At 49.1% G+C, this 26,407-nt stretch overlaps 1 protein-coding gene across 3 annotated transcripts in view; it reads right to left on the bottom strand.

The window, feature by feature from the left end:
• The window catches only part of NUP160 (nucleoporin 160), a 62,917-nt gene extending 39,583 nt beyond the window's left edge, over positions 1–23,334 (bottom strand). For all 3 annotated transcript variants that reach the window (XM_048853951.2, XM_048853952.2, XM_048853950.2), the window contains exons 1-13: positions 23,211–23,334; positions 22,842–22,950; positions 21,927–22,137; positions 20,122–20,344; positions 19,641–19,719; positions 10,618–10,732; positions 9,054–9,212; positions 7,285–7,362; positions 6,908–7,005; positions 5,120–5,204; positions 3,834–3,902; positions 1,587–1,670; positions 194–364 (exon numbers count right to left, since the gene is read on the bottom strand). In XM_048853951.2, coding sequence (XP_048709908.2) covers positions 194–364; positions 1,587–1,670; positions 3,834–3,902; positions 5,120–5,204; positions 6,908–7,005; positions 7,285–7,362; positions 9,054–9,212; positions 10,618–10,732; positions 19,641–19,719; positions 20,122–20,344; positions 21,927–22,137; positions 22,842–22,950; positions 23,211–23,307 — 1,578 coding nt within the window. In that variant the 5' untranslated portion in view covers positions 23,308–23,334. The remainder of the gene's footprint in view (positions 1–193; positions 365–1,586; positions 1,671–3,833; positions 3,903–5,119; positions 5,205–6,907; positions 7,006–7,284; positions 7,363–9,053; positions 9,213–10,617; positions 10,733–19,640; positions 19,720–20,121; positions 20,345–21,926; positions 22,138–22,841; positions 22,951–23,210) is intronic.
• Between the last annotated feature and the right edge of the window lie 3,073 nt (positions 23,335–26,407).

The raw sequence follows: 26,407 nt of genomic DNA on the forward strand, positions 1-26,407 counted from the left end.
GGGGGTGCAGGGTGCGGGCTCCGGCCCGGCGCAGCTTACTTGAAGTGGCTCCGGGGTGGCAATGGTATGTAGCGGGGCTAAGGCAGGCTCCCTCGTGGGCTGGATCCGGCCCACAGGCCGTAGTTTGCCCTCCCCTGGACTAGACCAATGCAAAGTGTCTACAGCATAAAGCAGCTCCTGCTTTGTGCCTCACCTTTTTTAGCAGGCACACCATGTTAGTATATGGATTCAGGTGGAGAGCAAGAGGGCATGAAAGTGCTTCTTGGTATTGAAGGCAGCAGGCATAGAACTTGGACCAGAACTCAACCTGTAACTGTCGAAACTCTTCCTGGGAGAATTCGTATTCAGTTACGCTGCCCTGGAGCTGGGGGGAACACAGCAGGATATCAGGTCAGCAATTGACTCCCCAAAGATGGGGATTCATTTTTATTTATATATATATATATATACATAAAATCCATCAAAGAACCTGTGTCACAGAAAGGTTAGCATTGCACAGCTAGGCATTCAAACCTCAGGGAATGCCAGTTATAGCTACACACGTAACTCTGGTTCTGTCCTCTAGAGAGTACGTATTACCTACACCAGCTAATTACGTGGCAACATATTTTGAAAACACCAACACTGTTTTTCCCACACTTTTAGATACAGATATGTTGCACCCTCTACTACCGAATATTTTGGAGCGTGAGCTAGACAAGAGTCCAAGAGGGCCACTTCTATCATCCTAGATACAAAGCAATGAGGTGGTGTTAACACTCAGGGTATACAGCAATTACTTAAGGATAAAAATCCTTACAAGTACGTGGTGGGTTACTAGACCACCATTAGACCGAGACCAGGAAAAAGGACAGCAACTACTTGATTTTTCCTTTAACTAGACTATTTTTGAAGGTTCCAGTAAGCACCTTTCCAACCAGGTGCGCTTTCTATAAAAAGCAGAGCTATTTTATAAGGGTTTTAGTTGTTTCCCCGATGATGCTTAAGGGTCTTTCACCAAGGGAAAGAAAACAGGCCGCAGAAGAGCAGCAAATGGACTTGTCTTCCACTCACTCCCTCCCGCCTGCCTGCTGGTCTCTCCTCAGCAGCAGCACTGAAGTGAGGCCTCCCTGAGGTGCTCAGAGGAGCTGCGGTGGGTGAAGACCCATGCCCACTCCTACTGCACCCCGCCACTCACCCACCAGGCTCTCACTGCTGCCGCACAGAGAAAACGAGCATGTGAGTGATGTGCACAAGACAGGAATTGCAACAGAGAAAAACCTGGCACCATTGTCACTATACAAAGTGCTCTCTGACTTACAATGTAAACAGACTCTAAAGGAAAAAGGAAGTGCAGCTCACTTTGGCACACCTAAAACCAGTGGGGGGAGCAGGGAGAACGGTGAACCCCTGGAGAAAGAGGAATAGTTAAGAGATGGGGAAGTAGTGAGAAGGAATTTTTGTTTAAAATGATGCAACTGCTTTGAGGCTAGCAGGGAGGAAAGTTAGGCCATGGGTCATCTGTGGATTTAGCTTTTAATTCTACCTGAGGTGCTAAGATACCACAGTGATGACTGTCGTCATAAAACACTCAGTGGAAACCTCACCTCGTTTTCCACAGCTATGGTCACCTCTTTTTTCAGCTCATCCCAGGTCAGATCCATGATTCTCTCTCCTCCTCGGGAAAAGATCTACAAAAACATTACAGGAAACTTCCATTTTGAAGCACTTGCTACAAACCTGTCTAACCGACAGTACAACGTGAAGATGTAGAACAGAGGAGTAACATCACTCACTGCAGAGAACTGTAGCTAGGCAGAGGCAGCCAAGATACACCAGAGCAAAGGGATAGTTGGCATTACGAGAGGGTTATGCACTTCACTGTTTACGGATGCCAGGCTGTATGCTCATCCCGACCCTTTGCCCCCAATACGAGGGAGGGACTGGCCGTAGAGGGGGTCCAGAGGCCCACAAGAGGGGCGGGCCAGAGTGGAGGAAAGGGGCTTCCAGCAGCCAGACCTGCATTAAAATCAGGCCCATACATCGCCCATTGGGTGCTGCAGGCACAGCAGGCTTTCTGGTGCTCTAAACCCGAGGTCACTGCCTCCCCTGGATCCACAGTGACCCTGTCCCGCTGCCACAGATCCCCCGGAGGTCACTGCCTCCCTCAGATCCACAGCGACCCTGCTTTCCTGCCTCCCCCTGGATCCACAGCCTACAGACTCATTGTATGAGTTAGTGGAATCAGGCTTTTCCAACGTTCACCAAACCCACTGACACCTGGAACGTTCCCAGACCTGGAATTAATGCGATGCCGATTTCGTTACAGACAGTGCATCTCCAGGGAAGTGAGCACAGGGCTTTGCTGAGCTCGGCCCATGAGCTCCATCACAGAAGCTACACTGAGTCAAGAGCAAGCCCAGCAGGCAGCTCACCAGGTCCTGCCCGAAGGGAGAACCAGGGTGGTGTCCTCGGAGGCGATAAGGTGCACACCAGGGGCCTGATTCTCCACTGTCACACCAGTGACTTAAATGCAGTCAGACCAGCATAAAACTGGGGAGACGGAGACTCCGAGCCCAGCGCTGCCCACCAGTGTCTCCATCAGAGAATTACGGAGCAGCAGCAACAACACTGCATTCACTTCAACCCCTGGCCCTTCCTCCTCCTGCACCCTCCAGTCCACGAGCTCGCCAGCGCCCGCTGCTGCCCAAACCTTTCCCCTCCTCCCTCAGCTCTGGGGTTAACGCTCCCTGCACCACACGCCGCCCACTCCACCAAGCCCAGCTTGGCTCTCACCTAGTATTCATTTCTCCCACTGCTGGTCCTGAGCCGCAGAAAGTTCCGCAGGAAACCCCCAGCCCACGTGGTTATCTTCTGCTATGGGTCTGATCTCATCAGTCACCTCTGCTTCCTTGTCCACGCACCCAGCCCTCCCTGACTCAGGCCAGCGAGCCGTCACTATCATTTCACACCTCTGGCTCCTTCCTAAACTGTCCCTGCACTAGCTTCTTGGTAGTGAAGACTAGATCCGGCATGACCTTCCACTCCCCCCGTTCTCCCATCTCAGCATCCTTTGCTGCACCCCAGACCCTGCCCTTGAAACCTCCTGCCTGCTCTTTTTCCCGCTCCTCCATCGTCTTCTGGCCCTACTGACTGCCACCCTCGCTCTCACCCTTGCCTTCTCCTCAGGCTCTTTTCTCTTCATATACCTACATGTTCTTGTATGCCCCCATCCACAGGACCCAAGCCTGGGCCCTCCTTGCCCTCTCCTTGAAACACACTGGGCAGGCTGCATACAGCCACTGTATAAACGTCCTCATCTCAGACTGTTCTTCAGTCACCACGCCCAACCTCCACCCTTTCCAGTTCATAGAAACGGCTCTCGCCACTCTTCCTGGCTCAGCACCCTTGGGACCTTTCACTATTATACCCTTCTTCCTCCTGCCACTGCCTGTACCTTGTCGTGTTATGTTCACGGGGAGAACTAAAGCACCTCAGGACAGGGAGCTTTCATTTATCTGTAGCACATCAAGTACACCTATGACACTGTATAAACACAAACGCAGCTTTTGCAGGCCCAGATGTTCTCTTTTACTGATACCTGGTCAGTTCAGGTGAAGGGAGGCTGTCAAGTAGCAAGTTATGCCTCCCTCTCCAGCCCATAAGCAAACATTAGACTTGTTTAAGGGCTGCTCTAACTTATGGTGACTGGTCTCTGTGGGGCCTTACGCCAACGGATGGCACGCAGGCCAGCTGAGAGTTCTCCTCCTCTACTGGCCCACATTCACTTTGTGCAGCCAGAAGTGGCACAAAGTGGCTGGAACTGAGGAAGCACAAACTGATTGTTTGCTAACCTGTAGAGCTTTGAGTAGAGCAGCATTTGTGAACCGACCAGGCATGAAGAGAGACTCCAAATAAGTTTCCTGTGAAAGAACAAAATGGTAATTCAGAGAAGCACATTTATGCAAAATGATGCAGGCTTCTAATTACAGTTCATCATTCTAGGAATCTCTTCTGCAGGAGCCTGCTAACAGGTGGCACTATAAATTGCAGGATACTGGCCTTTCAATGGTTTATTGCAAAAGGACTGAATCTGAAACCCAGTATAGATGGTCTAGTCTCTCAGAATGAGGTAAATCACCCCCAGAATGAAAAGCAGCCAGACACACTCTGCAGGGATGAACTCCGCAGCTAACAACCTGAAAGGAGACTGCAAAGAAGTGGCTATCTTTCCTGTTCATGGGGGCAGAAGGCAGCACAGCTCCTTAGTGCTGGTAAAACTGAGGGTTTGGTTTCATAGCACCCCTTAGAATTCCAGCATCCTCTAGAATGCAACACCCCCTCTTTCCATCCCACCTGTATCGTGTGCAATGAGGAGCAAGGAGCACCTTCAGGCTGCCATGTCTAATTCCTACTCCCCTTCCCATGGCACTGGCAATTCCTGTGCTCCCTTCAGTCCCATTAACGCCTCTCCTCCCAGATCACTGTTCCAGACCTGAAGAATTCACTTTCTTCCTTTCAATTGCCAACTGCCCTAATTCACAGTAAAATCCCTTCCTGTATCAAATTCCAACTCATCCTCCCCTCTTCAGAGTTTTATACAACTCTGCCCTCAGCCCTCTTTTCCACCTCCTCAGGCCTCATCACATCCACTAAGTAGCTTAATGCTTCTGCTCTCTCACCCCATCCTTAGACCACTCCATCGGCTCCTCATTCCTACTCAAGCTGGAAATCCATGTTTGCTCTAGTCTCTCAATCTGACTTCTTCACAGCTCCTGCCATCAGAAGCAGCCATCCCGTATCCCTCTGCTCACGGATGTCAAGCTGTTTACAAATCTCATCTTGAAAGACTTTCTCCCTTGCTTATAACAATTTCTGTTCCTCCTCAGCTACTGGTCTTGTGGCCAGTTTAAGTGTTTTACACCACTGTAATGTATGCTATGTGTCTGTTCTCTCATTTAATTCTGTGAAGCTTTAAAGATACCGTTTCTATAAAGGACAACATACAAAATAAAGTTATATTGCATTCACTGATCTGTCCCAACGGTCTTTCTATTTCGGTTTCCTGCAGCAAAAGATAGAAAGGAACCTAGGGACACAACCCAAGTTACTTCTGGTAGGTATTGTATTGTCCACTCACCCTAGGGTCTTGGTCATCTCTAATATTCACTTCCTCTTCTGGCAGAGACTGCACAAACACTTGGTTCCACTGGCCTGCGATATTTCTGAGGAATAAAGAATTTCCATCAGTCATGTATGCTCAGTCGCAGTGAACACTAAACTCTCTGGTAATCCTAGTCTGAAGTGAGTTCAACTATAGTATTTTCACCAATAATCACAGATATTAATTCAGTGCTGGTCCAGATGGGTCATATGGTAGGATAAGCTAAAGAAAGATGACTAATGACTTATGTACAAGTGCTACAACCTGTGACAAAGTGAGTCCAGACGGCTGCAGAAGGGTCTGGGGAAACAGGTATGTTAGCCCTAGAATGCTAAAGGCCCTTTTTCCTACAAGCTGGGAAGGGGTTACTTCAGGTCAAATAGGGACACCTGAGTCCAATTAAGGGCTGCCTGAAATCTGTTAAAATCTCTCAGGGTGGTGGTGGGGAGGGGAGGGGAGAGGAGAGGAGAGAAAGGAAACTGCTGCAAGGCTGGAGGCAGCTGGGAGATAGGCTTCTCCAGTGTGAGAGACTGCACTCCTCCCCATAGGGGAGACACCCAAAACCCAGTGCCTGTTTAGGGGAAGGACTGACACCCCAGGGCCAGTGACAGGACAACACCTGCCCCAATGAGGTGGTCAGGGAAAGGCATTCCCTTTTTCTTTTGCTGCTTTATAGACCTGTTCCCCTTCGTTTGGCAGAGGAGCACTCCTCAGACCTGCCCCGAGGTCTATCGGGAAGGCTCTGAGAAACAAACCCCGAAGAGGGAAGACAGACACACTCCAGAGTGGGGGCTGATTTACCCCAGACCCTGTCCCTGACAGAGGAGGGAGCACTAAGCCCAGCGAGGCAGAAGGGGTGCCTTGCCACAATCCTTATTTCTGTTTACTCTGCTGTCCAGTTAACCCATGGATTTATCTAGATTCTTATCCCAAGCCCATCATTGTGATATCATGCTGAGCTCTCCCTTTGTTTTACTGACATGTATGTAGAGATGGGCTGATTCTGAAACTCTGTCCAGTTAGAATTAATGGCAGATTCATGTGCCTAAAGGGAAGCAGGGCACTTGTAAATCATTTTACCCAAGTATTTCAGTCAGTCCAGGGGCCCAGATACAGTGTCTACTTGTCCACCTACTTGTCGGGGAGAGGAATAGCTCAGTGGTTTGAGCATTGGCCTGCTAAACTCAGGATTGTGAGTTCAATCCTTGAGGGGGCCATTTAGGGATCTGGGGCAAAAATTGAGGATTGGTCCTGCTTTGAGCAGGGGGTTGGACTAGATGACCTCCAGAGGTCCCTTCCAACCCTGATATTCTATGATTCTACTTGCCCACCAGCCAATGAATAAACTAATATATTTACTCGCTGGTCCTCCAAACAACTCCTACTTGCCCCAGATGAATATGTAAAAGTTGGCAAAAAAGTGTGAGGAGAAAGCTGGGAGTGGCACAGATGTTCCCTGTGATCTTCTAATCATGCCAGACCTCCGAGTTCTTAACCCTGCTTTCTTGCTATCACAGCTCTAGCTGCTATAATCAAGCAGGGTTAAAAATCTAAATAACCTATGTTACAAGGAGAAAGGAGTGGACAGACGCCACGCACCCTGGGATATTAAGGAAATTAGCTAACAATGAACTGAGCACAAGTGGAGAGGAAAGGAAGCAAGTGGAGGGAAGCAAATGTAAGAATGATTTTAACAAACAATAATAGTGACCGTTGTAATTACTATCCCACGAGGTTAACCAGTAAAACAGGAGGGAGACTCACTGCTCAAAGTTGATGTATTTCACAATAGTCTGATTCTCAGCATCGTGCCACAGTGCCCAGATCTCAGCTGGTGTTAAGGCAAAATCAACAAGCGTCTCCTAGTTGAAAAAGACAGCATGGAGACTTGATTAACACGCCGAAAATGCAAGTGATGTTTAAAGTTAGCTCTCAGTGGGTACAAGTGCATAAGCCAGAGAAACATGTAATGTTATTTTGTTTCATTCACAGGAGCAAATCCAGATCCTGTTTATTCTTACTGAAAGTCTGCAAGCTTATATCTGATTTATGGATCTGTACTCTTCTTCCAGTGAGACTCTGCCCACTACTAGTTTTGTGCCCCATCCTCCCTCCCCAAGGAGTGTAGCATTGGCACTCACCTGAGAGGTGAATAGGGAGGATATGTGATCAAGACTATAGCGGTTACTCTCAGTGCTCACCAGCTGGAAGACACAGAACTGCACACACACAAGGTAAGTCAGTGGCCGGAAAAGAGCCACCCTAATTAAAATAAAGATGCTATCAAAGTGACACAGTGAAACTGTTCTACTCAGGTTCCTATCCCATGCCCATCACAGCGTTATCCAAGCACCTGATACTGAGGTACTCTGTTTTGAATCTTATGACTGAAAGAACTAGTGTCAAGTAGTGCAAGCCAGTGCATACTATACTAAAATGCAACTGTCTCACTCAGAGATGCTGCACGCGCACGCTGAGAGCTGTGCCACTCCACTCTGAAACCCCAAAGCACTCGGATTGGCTAAGAGATTCCAATCTGCACAATGACTATTTTTTCTAAACTGTGTAGTGAAGGTGTAAACTCTGGAGGCAGAAACCACCTGTTTGTTCCATGTCTGTACATCGCCTAGCACAATGGGCCCAGGTCCAGGAGTGGAACTCCTCCATACCAGCGCAATGGATATTAATGCAAAATATAGCACTCAACCCAGGAGCTGCCAAAGTTAAAGTGACACATTCAACTAAAGATATTTGGTGCAGGCAATAAGGGACCTGCCAATCCATACTCCCTGAGGGCCACATTCTGCTTGCAATTACAACCGTGAATGAGTGTGCTATGTAAACAGCGAGCACAGAAATAATTTAAAATATACTCATGCTGGGTTCTAGAGTGTTCACAAAAGGAAACTGGTTGACACTATATATATCTGTTCTCTTCATTTCTGTTCTAGCAAGATGTTTAAAAATAAATGCTGCATCCCTGCCTCATTCACCATGAACTGAATAAGGCAGGGCTCCTAGAGATTATTGTATAGGAACATAAGTAAAGACTATCAAGATGCATATAACCCCAGGGCCCAGAGTTAATGCTGTTGGATCAGTTACACACTTTTGGTGGCTTTACTTTACAGCCTTACGGTTTAACTCCTGGGTACTTGGTTGTTGGGAATCACCTAGATGCCTTTTTATCAAAGTACCTCCCCAGCCCCACCAGAACATCAAATGTGAAACCAGTTTGTGCATCGTTTTATGCACCCTGAGCATGCCATTTGCGATGGTGCTTGGCTCTAAGCACTTAGTATGCAAATTCTGCACACTTTCAATAGTTAAACACGGAGTGAACGAAGTAAGGCTTCCTGCTCACCTTAGTTACGCATGTCTGCGCAGCCCTGATTTACACAGCTGGAAAGTTGCTTCCCCACACACAACAGTAGCTCACTGAAACTCCCATCTTGAATTATTTGAAAACCTCCACAACTGGGCTAAATCAAAACCAGCCTCTCTGAGACCCTTTGCCCCAAGATTTATCACTACATCAAACCTCAAATTTCCACTACCAACTCACTTCAGATTTTAAAAAGCAGTGCGAGAATTTGTTATAAGGGTTACATTGCTCCACTCTACCCATTCTCAAAAGCAAATCCCTTTTCTCTTCCTCCATTTCCCGAACAGCAGACCCACTGGTAGACACCAAACATGGAAAGTTCTACTCCCAAAGCAAAGACGCGTGAGCATCTTGCGAAGTGTTTTGGAATGAGAAACACTATTCAGCAGATATTATTCCGTGCAGTGCATGTTGGCAAATGCTCTCTTTACTATTATGTGCAACCCTATACAAAACTGGGAGCATCCCAATAATTCACTGTCTTTGCCTATAAGAGAAGTCTTGAAGGTTCTGGTCATTTTGTACCTGTCCTCGCTTGGGTGCATGCATATAAACACCAAGGTAGAGCCCCAGTGACTGCGAATAGGCCAGCCGCAATCGATGTCCCATTCCAGCAGCGAGCCTCAGGTCCTTATTCACAGGCACGAACTCCAGCAGATCAGCTACCATCAGACACATTTGGTCCTGCCCAGAACAAAGACAGCAGACAAGCAGCACAAAGGAAGGTTAGGGGCTTCAGCTTTTCCACCTCCTGTCCTTTAATATACAAGTCCAGCAGCAGTTCCCCACCTTCTCTCGAACCACACCTTACCCTGGGCTAGCCCCAGGTCCATTTTTTCCCTTTATTCTCTTCCCCCCCCCCCCCAATACCTGTTTTCCTTTTCATTGCTTTCCCCTGGGTGTGTCATTTCTGCTCCCCTAGTTGCTCCTCCTGCCTTCTTCCCTTCACTTACACGAAGGCTACAGCTTGCCCTGTGACACTTTGGGAGGGAGAGACACGCTCTGGCAGCTGAACTGCCTGTTGTGAATGCAAACACACAAAGCTTGTGCTGCCTGTTGGGCCTGCAGCCCTATGTTTGAGCATTCCTGTAGCTAGGGACTGCCAGGAAGGAATGTGGGTCTCAAGAAACTACCCACTGCTGAACTGACAGAAGCATATTTACAGTAGAGAATCAGAGCGGATCCAGTGTCACGCAGCTTTCCCCACTCTGCATATGGCTGCTCTTCTCTATCTGGTTCCCCCTTCCCCAGACTAGGCTGGTATCTCCTCAAGGTGGGGAACCCTGCTTTAATAGCTGTGTTACATCCTCAAATGCTATTAAGAGATTTCTAGTATTTTAGACTTGTCTCCCTCGCAGCCTTCTGAGGAGCCATGCATTTAAACACCAGTCTGCACCGATCCATTCTCCAGGTAAACTGAAGCAATATGCATGGCCTATACAACTATCTGAAACACAGTTCATTTGTTTTGCTCTCCTGATCTTGCCTCTGACTGAGCGTGTGCTCTGAAAGACCAGGAGGGGGCCTGCGCAGTAAAACTACAATCCCATCCCCCCTGAACCATTCAAACTAGCTGAGAGTATGTGGGCTCAGGGAATTGGTGCTTGGATATGATGCTCAGAGTGAGTTGTGTTCAGCAAGCTGGTGCACTCAGTCAAGTTCTCTGGTGGACAGGTAGCCCCGTTACAAGACACACTCCTGTTAGTCGTCTCAGGAAAGGGCAAGGACTGAGTTAGCATAGAGATCCAAGTACCTTCCCCCACTAGAAGTGGTCCTAGACACCATGGTAAGGCAGTGCAGTAAGCTTGCTAACTTGTTGCCCGCACTGTTACCTATGTTTGAAGACTTCACTATGTCTAGAAATCATACAATTTCCAAGTAAAATATTAATAGGAGACAAGACTTGACCATTTCTTTGTGTTCCCTGAAATCCTGCTACTCAACAAACTCACGGCCAGTCCATGGAGCACCAGTTTAGCCAAGTCTCAGAATCAACAGCCCATCCTCTGTCTCACAGCACCTCGATATCATCTACGTGATGTGACAACCCCATCTGCAGAGCAAATTACAACCCAAAACACTCACTCACTTTGTAAGACCACATCCTGAGTTTGTGATCCTGGCAGAGTGCGAACAGGAAGGCATCATGCTCGAGACAGTGAACAGAGAGGCTGACAGGAAGGTCTGAAGGGCCTTGGTCACCTCTGAAAACACAAGTAGTCATTCAGAAGGATTTCATTAAGTATTCACTGCACTGAGGGGAGCGAATCTCTGTGCACACAAGACAGACAATGAGCTCCCTGTCACAAGGGGCTTAAAGCGTAACAGGTGAATAATTACTCAGATTCAAAGGTCAGAGGGGACTGTTGTGATCATCTAATCTGACCTCTTGGATAACACAGGACAGAACTTCCCTGAAATAATGCCTGGAGCAGAGCTTTCAGAAATGCATCCAATCTTGATTTAAAAAAATGTCAGCAAAGGAGAATCCACCACAACCTTGGTAAATTGTTCAAATGGTTAATTACTCTCATTATTCAAAATTTACACCTTATTTCCAGTCTGAATTTATCTAGCTTCAACTTCCAGTCTCGGGATGGTGTTAGGCCTTTCTCTGCTAGATTGAATAACCCACTATTAAATATTTATTCCTTACGTAGGTTCTTAGTCTATGATCAACGCACCCCTTAAACTTCTCTTTGCTAAGTTAATAGAATGAGCTCCTTGGATCTATCGCTATAAGGTAGGTTTTCCAATCACTTAATCGTTCTCGTGGCTCTTCTCTGCCCTTCTCCAATGTATCAACATCCTTGAAGTGTTGGACACAGAATTCTAGCAGCAGTCACACCCGTGTCAAATACAGAGGTAAAATAAAAGGAGTACTTGTGGCACCTTAGAGACTAACCAATTTATTTGAGCATGAGCTTTCGTGAGCCACAGCTCACTTCATCAGATGTGTACCGTGGAAACTGCAGCAGACTTTATATACACACAGAGAATATGAAACAATACCTCCTCCCACCCCACTGTCCTGCTGGTAATAGCTTATCTAAAGTGATCAGCAGGTGGGCCATTTCCAGCACAAATCCAGGTTTTCTCACCCTCCACCCCCCCACACAAATTCACTCTCCTGCTGGTGCTAGCCCATCCAAAGTGACAACTCTTTACATAATCAAGTCGGGCTATTTCCTGCATAGATCCAGGTTCTCTCACTTCCCCCCCACCCCCATACACACACAAACTCACTCTCCTGCTGGTCTAAACTGACCACTCTCCAAGTTTAAATCCAAGTTAAACCAGAATATCTGGGGGGGGGGGTAGGAAAAAACAAGAGGAAACAGGCTACCTTGCATAATGACTTAGCCACTCCCAGTCTCTATTTAAGCCTAAATTAATAGTATCCAATTTGCAAATGAATTCCAATTCAGCAGTTTCTCGCTGGAGTCTGGATTTGAAGTTTTTTTGTTTTAAGATAGCGACCTTCATGTCTGTGATTGCGTGACCAGAGAGATTGAAGTGTTCTCCGACTGGTTTATGAATGTTATAATTCTTGACATCTGATTTGTGTCCATTTATTCTTTTACGTAGAGACTGTCCAGTTTGACCAATGTACACCCCACCTAGCAATATTGTTAACCTATCCAACTATACTCTCAGCCCAGCAGAAGCAGCTGTTCTATCTCGGGGCCTCTCCTTCTGCCCCTCCACCCCCACGAACATGATACAGTTCTGTGGTGACCTAGAATCCTATTTTCGACGTCTCCGTCTCAAGGAATATTTCCAAAATACCTCTGAACAACATACTAATCCACAGAGGTCTCCCTGCCAACACTACAGAAAGAGGGATTCTAGATGGACTCCTCCTGAAGGTCGAAACAGCAGACTGGACTTCTACATAGAGTGCTTCCGCCGACGTGCACGGGCTGAAATTGTGGAAAAGCAGCATCACTTGCCCCATAACCTCAGCCATGCGGAACGCAATGCCATCCACAGCCTCAGAAACAACTCTGACATCATAATCAAAAAGGCTGACAAAGGAGGTGCTGTTGTCATCATGAATAGGTCGGAATATGAACAAGAGGCTGCTCGGCAGCTCTCCAACACGAGTTTCTACAAGCCATTACCCTATGATCCCACTGAGAGTTACCAAAAGCAACTACAGCATTTGCTCAAGAAACTTCCTGAAAAAGCACAAGATCAAATCCGCACAGACACACCCCTGGAACCCCGACCTGGGATATTCTATCTACTACCCAAGATCCATAAACCTGGAAATCCTGGGCGCCCCATCATCTCAGGCATTGGCACCGTGACAGCAGGATTGTCTGGCTATGTAGACTCCCTCCTCAGGCCCTACGCTACCAGCACTCCCAGCTACCTTCGAGACACCACTGACTTCCTGAGGAAACTTCAATCCATCGGTGATCTTCCTGATAACACCATCCTGGCTACTATGGATGTAGAAGCCCTCTACACCAACATTCCACACAAAGATGGACTACAGGCCGTCAGGAACACTATCCCCGATAATGTCACGGCTAACCTGGTGGCTGAACTTTGTGACTTTGTCCTTACCCATAACTATTTCACATTTGGGGACAATGTATACCTTCAGATCAGCGGCACTGCTATGGGTACCCGCATGGCCCCACAGTATGCCAACATTTTTATGGCTGATTTAGAACAACGCTTCCTCAGCTCTCGTCCCCTAAAGCCCCTACTCTACTTGCGCTATATTGATGACATCTTCATCATCTGGACCCATGGAAAAGAAGCCCTTGAGGAATTCCACCATGATTTCAACAATTTCCATCCCACCACCAACCTCAGCCTGGTCCAGTCCACACAAGAGATCCACTTCCTGGACACTACAGTGCTAATAAACAATGGCCACATAAACACCACCCTATACCGGAAACCTACTGACCGCTATTCCTACCTGCATGCCTCCAGCTTTCACCCTGACCACACCACACGATCCATCGTCTACAGCCAAGCTCTGCGATACAACCGCATTTGCTCCAACCCCTCAGACAGAGACAAACACCTACAAGATCTCTGTCAAGCTTTCTTACAACTACAATACCCACCTGCAGAAGTAAAGAAACAGATTGATAGAGCCAGAAGAGTTCCCAGAAGTTACCTACTACAGGACAGGCCTAACAAAGAAAATAACAGAACGCCACTAGCCGTCACCTTCAGCCCCCAACTAAAACCCCTCCAACGCATTATTAAGGATCTACAACCTATCCTAAAGGATGACCCAACACTCTCACAAGTCTTGGGAGACAGGCCAGTCCTTGCCTACAGACAGCCCCGCAACCTGAAGCAAATACTCACCAACAACCACATACCACACAACAGAACCACTAACCCAGGAACTTATCCTTGCAACAAAGCCCGTTGCCAATTGTGCCCACATATCTATTCAGGGGACACCATCACAGGGCCTAATAACATCAGCCACACTATCAGAGGCTCGTTCACCTGCACATCCACCAATGTGATATATGCCATCATGTGCCAGCAATGCCCCTCTGCCATGTACATTGGTCAAACTGGACAGTCTCTACGTAAAAGAATAAATGGACACAAATCAGATGTCAAGAATTATAACATTCATAAACCAGTCGGAGAACACTTCAATCTCTCTGGTCACGCAATCACAGACATGAAGGTCGCTATCTTAAAACAAAAAAACTTCAAATCCAGACTCCAGCGAGAAACTGCTGAATTGGAATTCATTTGCAAATTGGATACTATTAATTTAGGCTTAAATAGAGACTGGGAGTGGCTAAGTCATTATGCAAGGTAGCCTGTTTCCTCTTGTTTTTTCCTACCCCCCCCCCCAGATATTCTGGTTTAACTTGGATTTAAACTTGGAGAGTGGTCAGTTTAGACCAGCAGGAGAGTGAGTTTGTGTGTGTATGGGGGTGGGGGGGAAGTGAGAGAACCTGGATCTATGCAGGAAATAGCCCGACTTGATTATGTAAAGAGTTGTCACTTTGGATGGGCTAGCACCAGCAGGAGAGTGAATTTGTGTGGGGGGGTGGAGGGTGAGAAAACCTGGATTTGTGCTGGAAATGGCCCACCTGCTGATCACTTTAGATAAGCTATTACCAGCAGGACAGTGGGGTGGGAGGAGGTATTGTTTCATATTCTCTGTGTGTATATAAAGTCTGCTGCAGTTTCCACGGTACACATCTGATGAAGTGAGCTGTGGCTCACGAAAGCTCATGCTCAAATAAATTGGTTAGTCTCTAAGGTGCCACAAGTACTCCTTTTCTTTTTGCGAATACAGACTAACACGGCTGTTCCTCTGAAACCAGAGGTAAAATAACCTCTCTGCTCCTATGCGAGATCCCCCTAATTATGTATCCAAGGAGCACATTCAGCCTTTTGGCCACAGAGTTGCACTGAGAGCTCATGTTCAGCTGATTATCAATCCCTCCAAGAAAAAAGATAAAAATAAAATAAAATCTATCCTGGGAAGCAATGACTCTGAAAAAGAGTCCCCCATCCTAAGTGTGGCCTACATTCTTTGTTCCTAGACATATACATTTAGCCATATTAAAACACGCATTATTTGCTTGTACCAAGTTTACCAAGAGATCCAGTTTGCTCTGCATCAGTGACCTGGCCTCTTGAAATTTTTGTGTCACTTGAAAACTTTCAGTGATGATTTTATATTTTCTTCCATTGTTATAAAGTGTTATAGGGTAAAGCCAAGAAGTGATCCCTGAAGGACCCCATTAGAAACACACATCTTCGATGATTCCCTGTTTACAGTTATATTTTGATGCCTATCAGTTAGCTAGCTTTTAATCCATTTAATTGTGCCATGTTAATTTTATATCACTGTAGCTTTTTAATCAAAATGTCATGTTATGCGGTCAGACCACGGGGGGGGGGGGGGGGGGGGAAGAGTGTGCAAACTGAGGACAGTAACAAGTTACTTAGAACATTTGACTCCTCTCTCCTCAAAAAGTCACCTGAACTTGCTGATTACCACCCAGTCTCTAACTGTCCCCCTTTGGTGAAGATCACAAGGATGCATGCAGGCAGCATTTTAGCACAACATACGTTTCAGGAATCCTTGACATGGGAAAGTGTTACTAGTTGTACTGACAATCTCCCCATGTGGGGAAACATTTATTCTGACAGCAGGCTGGCTAACCTAATGAGGAGGGCTTTAAACTAGGTTCACCGCGGGAAGGAGACCAAAGCACTGAGGTAAGTGGGGATGTGGAATACCGGGAGGAAGCACGAGCAGGAGCGCGTGAGGCTCCTGCCTCATACTAAGAAAGCAGGACAAACAGCAAATTATCTCAAGTGCCTATACACAAATGCAAGAAGCCTGGGAAACAAGCAGGAAGAACTGGAAGTCCTGGCACAGCCGAGGAATTATGATGTGATTGGAATAACAGAGATTTGGTGGGATAACTCACATGACTAGAGTACTGTCATGGATGGATAGAAACTGTTCAGGAAGGACAGGCAGGGCAGAAAAGGTGGGGGAGTTGCATTGTATGTAAGAGAGCAGTATGACTGCTCAGAGCTCCAATATGAAACTGCAGAAAAACCTGAGAGTCTCTGGATTGAGTTTAGAAGTGTGAGCACAAGGGTGATGTCATGGTGGGAGTCTGCTATAGAACACCGGACCAGGGGGATGAGGTGGACGAGGCTTTCTTCCGGCAACTAATGGAAGTTACTAGATCACAGGCTCTGGTTCTCATGGGAGACTTCAATCACCCTGATATCTGCTGGGAGAGCAACACAGCAGTGCACACTCAATCCAGGAAGTTTTTGGAAAGTGTAGGGGACAATTTCCTGGTGCAAGTGCTGGAGGAACCATCTAGGGGCAGAGCTCTTCTTGACCTGCTGCTCACAAACCAGGAAGAATTAGTAGGGAAAGCAAAAGTGGATGGGAACCTGGGAGACAGTGACCATGAGATGGTCGAATTCAGGGTCCTGACACAAGGAAGAAAGGAGAGCAGCAGAATACGGACCCTGGACTTCAGAAAAGCAGACTTTGACTCCCTCCGGAAACTGATGGGCAGGATCCCCTGGGAGAATAACATGAGGGAGAAAGGAGTCCAGGAGAGCTGGCTGTATTTTCAAGAATCCTTATTGAGGTTACAGGGACAAACCATCCCCATGTGTACAAAGAATAGTAAATATGGCAGGCAACCAGCTTGGCTTAACAGTGAAATCCTTGCTGATCTTAAACACAAAAAGAAGCTTAAAAGAAGTGGAAGATGGGACAAATGACCAGGGAAGAGTATAAAAATATTGCTCGGGCATGCAGGAATGAAATCAGGAAGGCCAAATCACACCTGGAGTTGCAGCTAGCAAGAGATGTTAAGAGTAACAAGAAGCGTTTCTTCAGGTATGTTAGCAACAAGAAGAAAGTCAAGGAAAGTGTGGGCCCCTTACTGAATGAGGGAGGCAACCTAGCGACAGAGGATGTGGAAAAAGCTAATGTACTCAATGCTATTTTGCCTCTGTCTTCACAAACAAGGTCAGCTCCCAGACTACTGCACTGGGCAGCACAGCATGGGGAGGGGTGACCAGCCCTCTGTGGAGAAAGAAGTGGTTTGGGACTATTTAGAAAAGCTGGACAAGCACAAGTCCATGGGGCCGGATGCGCTGCATCCGAGAGTGCTAAAGGAGTTGGCAGATGTGATTGCAGAGCCATTGGCCATTATCTTTGAAAACTCAAGGTGATCGGGGGAGGTCCTGGACGACTGGAAAAAGGCTAATGTAGTGCCCATCTTTAAAAAAGGGAAGGAGGAGGATCCTGGGAACTACAGGCCAGTCAGCCTCACCTCAGTCCCTGGAAAAATCGTGGAGCAAGTCCTCAAGGAATCAATTTTGAAGCACTTAGAGGAGAGGAAAGTGATCAGGAACAGTCAGCATGGATTCACCAAGGGCAAGTCATGCCTGACTAACCTAATTGCCTGCTAGGCTGAGATAACTGGCTCTGTGTATGAGGGAAAAGCAGTGGACCTGTTATTGACTTTAGCAAAGTTTTTGATACCGTCTCCCACAGTATTCTTGCCAGCAAGTTAAAGAAGGATGGGCTGGATGAATGGACTATAAGGTGGATAGAAAGCTGGCTAGATCATCAGGCTCAACGGGTAGTGATCAATGGCTCCATGTCTAGTTGGCAGCCGGTATCAAGTGGAGTGCCCCAAGGGTCGGTCCTGGGGCCGGTTTTGTTCAATATCTTCATTAATGATCTGGAGGATGGCGTGGACTGCACCCTCAGCAAGTTTGCAGACGACACTAAACTGGGAGGAGAAGTAGATACCCTGGAGGGTAGGGATAGGATACAGAGGGCCCTAGACAAATTAGAGGATTGGGCCAAAAGAAATCTGATGAGGTTCAACAAGGACAAGTGCAGAGTCCTGCACTTAGGATGGAAGAATCCAATGCACCGCTACAGACTGGAGACCAAATGGCACGGCAGCAGTTCTGCAGAAAAGGACCTAGGGGTTACAGTGGACAAGAAGCTGGATACGAGTCAACAGCGTGCCCTTGTTGCCAAGAAGGCTAACCGCATTTTGGGTTGTATAAGCAGGCGCATTGCCAGCAGATCGAGGGATGTGATCGTTCCCCTCTGTTCGGCATTGGTGAGGCCTCATCTGGAGTACTGTGTCCAGTTTTGGGCCCCACACTACAAGAAGGATGTGGAAAAATTGGAAAGAGTCCAGCAGAGGGCAACAAAAATGATTAGGCGGTTGGAGCACATGATTTATGAGGAGAGGCTGAGGGAACTGGGATTATTTAGTCTGCAGAAGAGAGAGGGGGGTATTTGATAGCTGCTTTCAACTACCTGAAAGGGGGTTCCAAAGAGGATGGATCCACACTGTCCTCAGTGGTACCAGGTGACAGAACAAGGAGTAATGGTCTCAAGTTGCAGTGGGGGAGGTTTAGGTTGGATATTAGGAAAAACTTTTTCACTAGGAGGGTGGTGAAGCACTGGAATGGGTTACCTAGTGAGGTGGTGGATTCTCCTTCCATCCCTAGCTGAGATGATTTAGTTGGGGATTGGTCCTGCTTTGATCAGGGGGTTGGACTAGATGACCTCCTGAGGTCCCTTTCAACCCTGATATTCTATTAAAGTGTTATTTACTCTTTCATATAAACACAAGAACTAGGGGTCACCCAGTGAAATTAATAGGCAGCAGGTTTAAAACAATCATAAGGAAGTATTTCTTCACACAGCACTGTGGAACTCGTTGCCTGGGGATGTTGTGAAGGCCAACTGTTTCAAAAAAGAATGAGAAGTTCATGGAGAATAGGTCCATCAGTAGCTAGTGCATGTCCCTAAGCCTCTGACTGCCAGAAGCTGGGACTGGACAACAGGGGATGGATCACTTGATAATTGCCCTGTTCTGTTCATTCCCTTTGAAGCATCTGGCAGTGGCCACTGTCGGAAGGCAGACTACTGGGCTAGATGGACCATTGGTCTGACCCAGTATGGAGAGTCTTATGTTCTTATGAAAGTCAAGGCAGGAGGAAGCATTTTGAACTGGTCAGATCCATATTGGCTCCCTAAATTATGGGGAGCTTCCCACTGGTTGTCAAAGTAATCTGAGGTCTTACTGGACTCGTCACCGCTTTCAGATGCCCACAGAGTAGCAGTGGCTAGGAACACCTTGTCTTGTCTTCAGCTACCCAATAGATTTCACCTATTATGCACAAATATGGACCACGGTGATCGATGTATCTGTCACCATTAGATTTCTGGGAAGAGAGCATACTCGGAATTTTTAATCTGCACTGGCTGCCAAACCCACTCCTGTGTAAAAGTCCAGGGGCCAGTTACTAAATGTAACATTCATGGAGATCTCAGCCACACAGATCCAGAGGCAGCTCAGTAAAATGGACAAAGCCAGCTCCTCACTCCTGATCCCAATTTTGTCACTGTGCCTTGCTGTGTGGCCTACAGCAAGTTCCTAACCTCTTTTTAAAAGTGCTATTTACATGCTGAGCATTACTCCTGAAGTGTGCTTGTCTACCTTTGAATTTATCTGAATACAATCCATGTGCTTCCATACGGAGGGTTAAAAGAGACAATCCTATGTGTCACATGACAACACTAACCTGATAGCAGTTGGCATCCAACCTGTAAGCAAACGTTGCATCACAGAGCTCTGCTTCAGCTCCACAACTGAAACTATCCCTGAAAAAAAATGAAAATGAAACTGCTGAGCAATGTGCAGAATATCATTTGCTGCTTCAATGGGCCTGAATTATCATGCATTTTGGGAGTAAGATTACAATAAGCACCCGAGGCAAAATCAAGATCAATGGAAGCCCAAAACTGAAATAGGGAGGGATGCTGCAGGTCAGGACCGAGAGGCACTGACAAAGCCAAGAGGGGGAGCGTGAAGCCTGTACGCTATATCTGGATCCAGACCAGTATTAATCTAATCATGGTCATCCTTCACTATGTATCACCTTCTATACCAGCATGAAATGGCTGTTTTTGCATAGGCAGGACAATTGGTGAAGGTGTGAGAAACACTAGCGCGTGCTTTATAAATACATACTCATGGTTACATACTCTACTCCCAACTCTTACCATGCACATCATGAGGAGGTAGCTTGAGGACAAATATTCCTCCTGAAGCAGATGGCAGAGCAAAGAGAGCCTCCCCATCACTGCTAAGCCAAGCCGCTGAAGCAGTGGAATTAGAGGCCAGTCCAGGAATGGAGGGGATCATGTGGTAGTTTGAAGGGTCCCTAAAATTAACTTTTCCAATATCTGTAAATACAGACTGCATCTGGCCCTCTGTTATCAGCTCCTGTTAGAGAAAGAAAAAAAGAGTCCAGGTCCCAAGAACACACAGAACTGTTAAGACTAGATACACAAAAATGGAACTGCCAAAGGAATGACAAACGCATGATCGCCACTACTCCTGGCTTTTACTTACTGAGAAAAGATCTTTTGATGCAAATTCTCTGGTCACCTAAACTTTGCTCTTTCCCTTATTTTTAGCTGGGAAGGGCTGACCATTTAAGAGTGGATCTCAAAGTATAAGTGGATTAGATAACTGATTTATTGGTGGACCTACTCTCCCTCCCAGATACCTGCCAAGATCTTGATAACACTACCACATTCCTGCACAAGTGCTTTGCATCCCACAAAATAATTAGAGGGTTGCACACTTCATGGCTTATGTAGGCCCAGCTATACACCCAGCTGGGCCCCTTACCCCGACTCTGGCTATGCCCAGCTGGGAGGGCCTGTCCATGGCCAGAGTTGGAAGGCAAGAGACTCACTAACCCTAACCCAAATGTCACCCTTAACTCTGAAGTCATTGCCTCACACCACTGTATCCAGAGTGACTCTGCTCCCCTGCCACAGGCCTCTGTGAAGTGACTATCTCACCTCTACATCACAAGTGATCAACTGTGGATTTTACTGAAAATTGGGCTTTTCCAGTTTTCCGTTTTCACCAACATTAATAGGGTTCTGCCCTTTGATGTCTAGAACACCTCCAGAATTTTTGGCATTGATCATATGCAGTTTTCAAAAATTATCAAATTTCAGACTGAAATAAGGCAGACATTTTTATCAGTGAGCGTAACTAACCGTTGGAACAATTTACCAAGCTTGTGGTGGATTCTCCATCACTGGCAATTTTTAAATCAAGATTGGATGTTTTTCTAAAAGCTCTGCTCTAGGAATTATTTGGGGGAAGTTCTCTGGCCTGTGTTATCCAGGAGGTCAGACAAGATGACCATAATAGACCCTTCTGGTCTCTGAGTATAGCATAGGGCCTCACTTCACTTGGCCAGTGATCTGGGATCGTTTGGTTTGGGAACTAAGAATGTGTGTCATATCTGTAAAGGCATCTCAACCAGAAAAATTTTGGAATCATAGTTGCACAAGTGACTATACACATGGAGTCTTTGGGATCTAAAGAGAGATGCCCTGAGCTTGCACTCCTGCTCTGCATCTCTTGAAATGGTAATGGTCACAGATTTCAAGCAACTTAGGCCCCAGTGTTCAAGTTCCCATGGATCTGGGTGCCTAGCTCCCTAGGAGCCTCTGAAAATCCTAATCTTAGTATTCAAAAAGCAAATTAGCAGAGACATATATTTCATATGTACATGCAATATCCAGTGTAGTATCTGCACCACTATTTCAGCAGGTTTGTATCCTAAAAGATGCTCTAAACTAGTTTTTAAAAATACAAAAAATGCTAGGTGGGGAAACTACAGGTTTCAGATCACTTTCCACCAAAGCTTGTTCCAATGATCCATGCCACAGCTATGTTTATGCCAAGACCAATCTTTGATTCTAAAAGATAATTCTAGTAAACTAGCTATAAATTATTTTCTTGAAACAAGTACACAATTATTTCCACCCAGACTACTTACACTCCTGTACATGCGAGCAGGGTGTGGCAGGACCAGACGGTGCACAGTCTGATTGGTTACAATCAAGATGACGACAAGATTCTGTGTCTCACACACATGTACTCCTCCGGGTAAGAGGCTACAATTCTGGATTTTGAGCCGAATGGCATTATTCAGGAGGTTTATATCCAGAGACTCCTCCACCAGCTCCAAAGTGTCTCCAGAAGTGGTCCTGAAAAAGTAAAAAAAGCTTTTTATGTTGACGATTGTGAGGCCTCTCAGGTCGGCAGTGATCAACACAACACAGGTTTAGACTCACAGGGCAGGTCTACACTGGAGTGGCACCACTGCAGCGCTGCAGTGAAGACGCTACCTACCCAACAGGAGGGCTTCTCCAATCCACATAGATACTCCACCTCCCAGGGAGGCGGTAGCGAGGTTGATGGGACCTAGTGCTGTCTTCACCAGGAGTAGTGTCAGTTTAACTGCATTGCTCAGGGGTATGGATCTGTCACACCCCTGAGCAACATAGTTATACTGACCTAATTTCCTAGTGTCAACCTGGCCATAGACTCTGCAGCAGGCAAAGGTATCCTGCTACAGGGAGCCATGGGCTTGCTCCCACTAACTGTTACTCAGGACCCCCATGCAGCAGTCCATCCCATTCAGAAAAGCACTTGGACACATGCTCAAATCTAATCCACTGACTTTAAAGGGACACCTTGCACTGAACTGCCATCTCACCACCCGCGCACACAGCCCCCCCCCCGGCAGGGGAAGAGCAGCCCGATACCCTGGCCTCCCCCTAGCCCAGGGGGCGATACCTGCCCAGCGGCAATACTCGCCATGGGGCAGGCAATTCACACCCCAGGGCAGGGGCAACACGCGGTGTGCCTGGCAGAGTCCCCGATACCCAGGCGCTTCCCCCACACCTACCAGTGGATGAAGCGGTTCCTGGTGACCGACACCAGCTGGGCGCTCTCCTGGTAGCAGAACCCGCCAGCGCTGTCGGCGTAGCGCCCGGCCCCGGGGCCCACGCTGGCACCTACGGGGACGGGAAGGGGGGTGGGGTGAGCGCGGGCAAGGCGGGGATCCGGGAGGGGGGACGGGGCAGCCCTCAGGGCTGGGGGCCTCAAGGGCGGGCTGGCGGCAGGGGCAGCCCGAGGGGCCGTGCCGCGGGGGACAGGCAGGGTGTCCCGGGGACGTGAGGGGGTCCCTAGGGCGGGGCCGGGAAGGCCAGGCGGGGAGAGGAGTCCCGGGGGCGGGGCGGGGCCGGGCGGGGGGGGAGGGGAGGGGTCCCGGCACCTGGCGGGCTCAGCGCGAGCTCCCGGACCCGGCGGCGCGGGCCGCGCTCGGCCCCGCTCAGCTCCAGGCAGCTCCGCTCGGCCAGCGCCGCCGCCATTTTCCCTTCCCGCGCGCCGCGCCGCGCGGCCCCACGGGAAGCCGGGGACGGGACCGAGGCGCGAGGGGGCGGGGCCACGCCCCCAGCGCGGCCGCCGCCCGAGAACGCTGCGGGTCCCGCCGGCGCGTTCGGCCAATGGCGCGCGGCGTCCCCTGGCCGGAGCCGCGCCCCGCGCCCCCCACGTGGCTGCCCCGCAGGCGTCGCACCAGCCCCGCCCGCCGCACAGGCAGCGGGCCAGCGCGCGCACGTGGCCCGCCCCCGCCCCTGCCCCCGCCCCCGGGCGAGTCAGCTGCCGCGTGGTCAGGGTCCCGCGCTCTGGTGAAGGTGCGATCGATCCAGGGCAGGGGAACATGTTTCACGCCCCGTAGCAATAACGAGGCTGGTACGTGAATAAAAAGCTGGTCACGGTCCGTTCAAAACGCAGCTGGGGGCCTGCGGTCGCCTATTGACTACCCCGACTTACCGCCGGGGGGGCGGCAGGGAGGCGACTTGCAGAGGCACGAAGGGTCAAACCAGGCTGCAGGCTCCCGCCCAGCGGGGCGGGCCAGGGACAGGGGGCTCCGACTTGCCCAGCCGCTCTCCTGGAAGCCAAGCCCTGGGCGGGAGGCCGCCCACTGCTGCCACAGCTAGGCACTCCCCCAGGCCGCGTCCTGCAGTGGCCCTGTCTCGCTCCCTGCCCGGCTCCGGCTGCCAGAGACCCCCCCCCCCCCCCCATGCACGCACACAGGTAAGGCGGGGAGAGCACGGTCCAGGCCGGGGGTGGGGAGGAGACACGCGTCCTACCCATCACCTTATAATGTGGGGCTGGGGGCACCAGTCATTTATTGTGCAAAATAGCTGGCTGAAGCACAATTAGGATGGCCAACTTTCTAATTACACAAATCCGAACACCCTTGCCCTGCCCCTTCTCTGAGGCCCCACCCCCCAGTCACAACATCTCCCCCTTTCTCCCTCACTTGCTCTCCCCCACCCTCACTCACTTTCACTGGGCAAGGGTTGGGGTGTGGGAGGAGGTGTGGGCTCCAGGGTGGGGCTGAGGATGAGGGGTTTGGGGTGCGGGAGGGGGCTCTGCGCTGAAGCCGAGGGGTTCGGAGTGTGGGAGCAGGCTCAGGGCTGGGGGTTGGGGTGTGGGGTCCAGGCTCCAGGTGGGAGTTTGGGTGCAGGAAGGGGCTCAGGGCTTGGGTTGGGGTGCAGGAGGGGGTGCAGGCTCCAAAAGGGAAGTTGGATGCGGGAGGGGGCTCAGCGCTGGGGCAGGGCATTGGGGTGCGGGATCTGGAAGGGAGTTAGGGTGTGGGATGGGGTTCCAACTTGGGTCTGGGTTTTGGGATGCGAGCTCCAGCCAGAGCTTACCTCAGGCAGCTCCTGATTAGCGGCACAGTGGGGCTAAGGCAGGCTTCCTGCCTACCTTGGCTTTGCGCGGCTCCTGGAAGCGGCCGTCATGTCCAGCCCAGCTCCTAGGTGTAGGAGTGGCAGGTGGCTCCATGCCAATGGGAGCTGCGGAACCGGCACTCAGGTCAGGGGCAGCACACAGAGTTTTCCTGATCGCCCCTGCACCTAGGGGCCGCAGGTACATGCCAGCAGTTTCTGGGAACCGCGCGGAGCCAAGGCAGGCAGGGAGCCTGCCTTAGCCCTGCTGCACCACTGACCGGACTTTTAACGGTCCGGTCAGCAGTGCTGACCAGAGCCGCCAGGGTCCCTTTTCGATCAGGCGTTCCCCAAGCGCAACTGGGTGAGCTCTCCTGGGCAGCCAAGGCTCTAACGGAGGTAATGCAGGGTTTTCCCCAGACACCTCAGTACTATGTGGTTAAGCCCCTTTGTTTTCAGTTTAAACTGATTTTTACCAAAAAATTCTCAGATTTACAACAAATATTAATAATTTTTTTTTATTTTCACCCTGCTTTTGTATCATTCAAATATATAAAAAGAATAACTTGTTTGATTAGGAAAATACAATATGTGGCATGTATTACACCAGGGGTCTCAAACACACAGCCCACGGGGTTATTTTCTGCAGCTCCCCGCGGCACCCCTGCCCCCCTAGCATTTACTTAGAGCGGCTCTGGCCCAGGGGGCAGGGCAGGATCCCGCCCTGCCCTGCCCTGCCCCTGCACCACTCTGAGGCCAGGACCTGGGGGGGGGGGGTGGAGGGCAGGGTTCTGTGTGTTGCCCTGGCCAATGGGAGCTTCGGGGGAGGTACCTGGAGGAGAGGCCAGGGCAACACACAGACCTCTATGCCCCCCCTTCCCCCAAGGTCCCAGCTGCTTCCCGGAGCGGCGCAGGGGCAGGGCAGGCGGGCAAGCAGGGATCCTGCCCTGCCCCTGGTGAGCGCCAGGCCGGACCTGCCCCCTGAACTCCTCCTGCAGCCAAACCCCGTGCCCTGAGCCCCCTGCTGCATCCCACACCCCTCCTGCACCCTGACCCCCTGCCACACCCCTCCTGCACCCCAACCCCCTGCCCTGAGCCCCCTGCCACACCCTGCACCCCTCCTACACCCCCTGGGGGCAGGGAGGGGGTGGAGTTGGAGTGGGGATTTCAGGGAAGGGATTGGAAGAGGCAGGGCCCCACAGAAGGGGTGGAGTGGGGGTGGTCAGTAGTGCAGCCCTCCGGCTAATGTACTAGTCCTCATGTGGCCCTCTTGGTCATTTGAGTTTAAGACCCCTGTCTTACACTAATACATTAGTCTGTGTGTATATGCAAAGCTGCCTGTTGAAGTAAGGCTATGTATTAGTCCGGAAGCTACAATAAACAAAGAGGCACACATGCAAGCTCTGAAGTGCATGCACATCTGAACGTACTAATGAATCTCACGTCCACCACGTACACATTTCAAGCTTTTAGCAGATAGTGGTTTAAAGAATTGACACACACTAAAACGGGAAGAAAATGAAGATCTGTATCAGAACATGTTTCAGAACGCAAGCAATTATTCACAAATTTTAAAAACAAAAACAGGAGAAAAGGATGAAGTTGAGTGTATGCGCTGCAAAGAGTGTGGCCCAATTATTAAATGTATTTATAGGCTAATAGTTCTAAATCTCCAGCAGTAAACTGTTTATTCAAATTGTCATAAATATAAAGGGAAGGGTAAACCCCTTTAAAA

Source organism: Caretta caretta, chromosome 6 (genome assembly GCF_965140235.1).
Source record: "Caretta caretta isolate rCarCar2 chromosome 6, rCarCar1.hap1, whole genome shotgun sequence".
NCBI classification, from domain to species: domain Eukaryota; kingdom Metazoa; phylum Chordata; order Testudines; family Cheloniidae; genus Caretta; species Caretta caretta.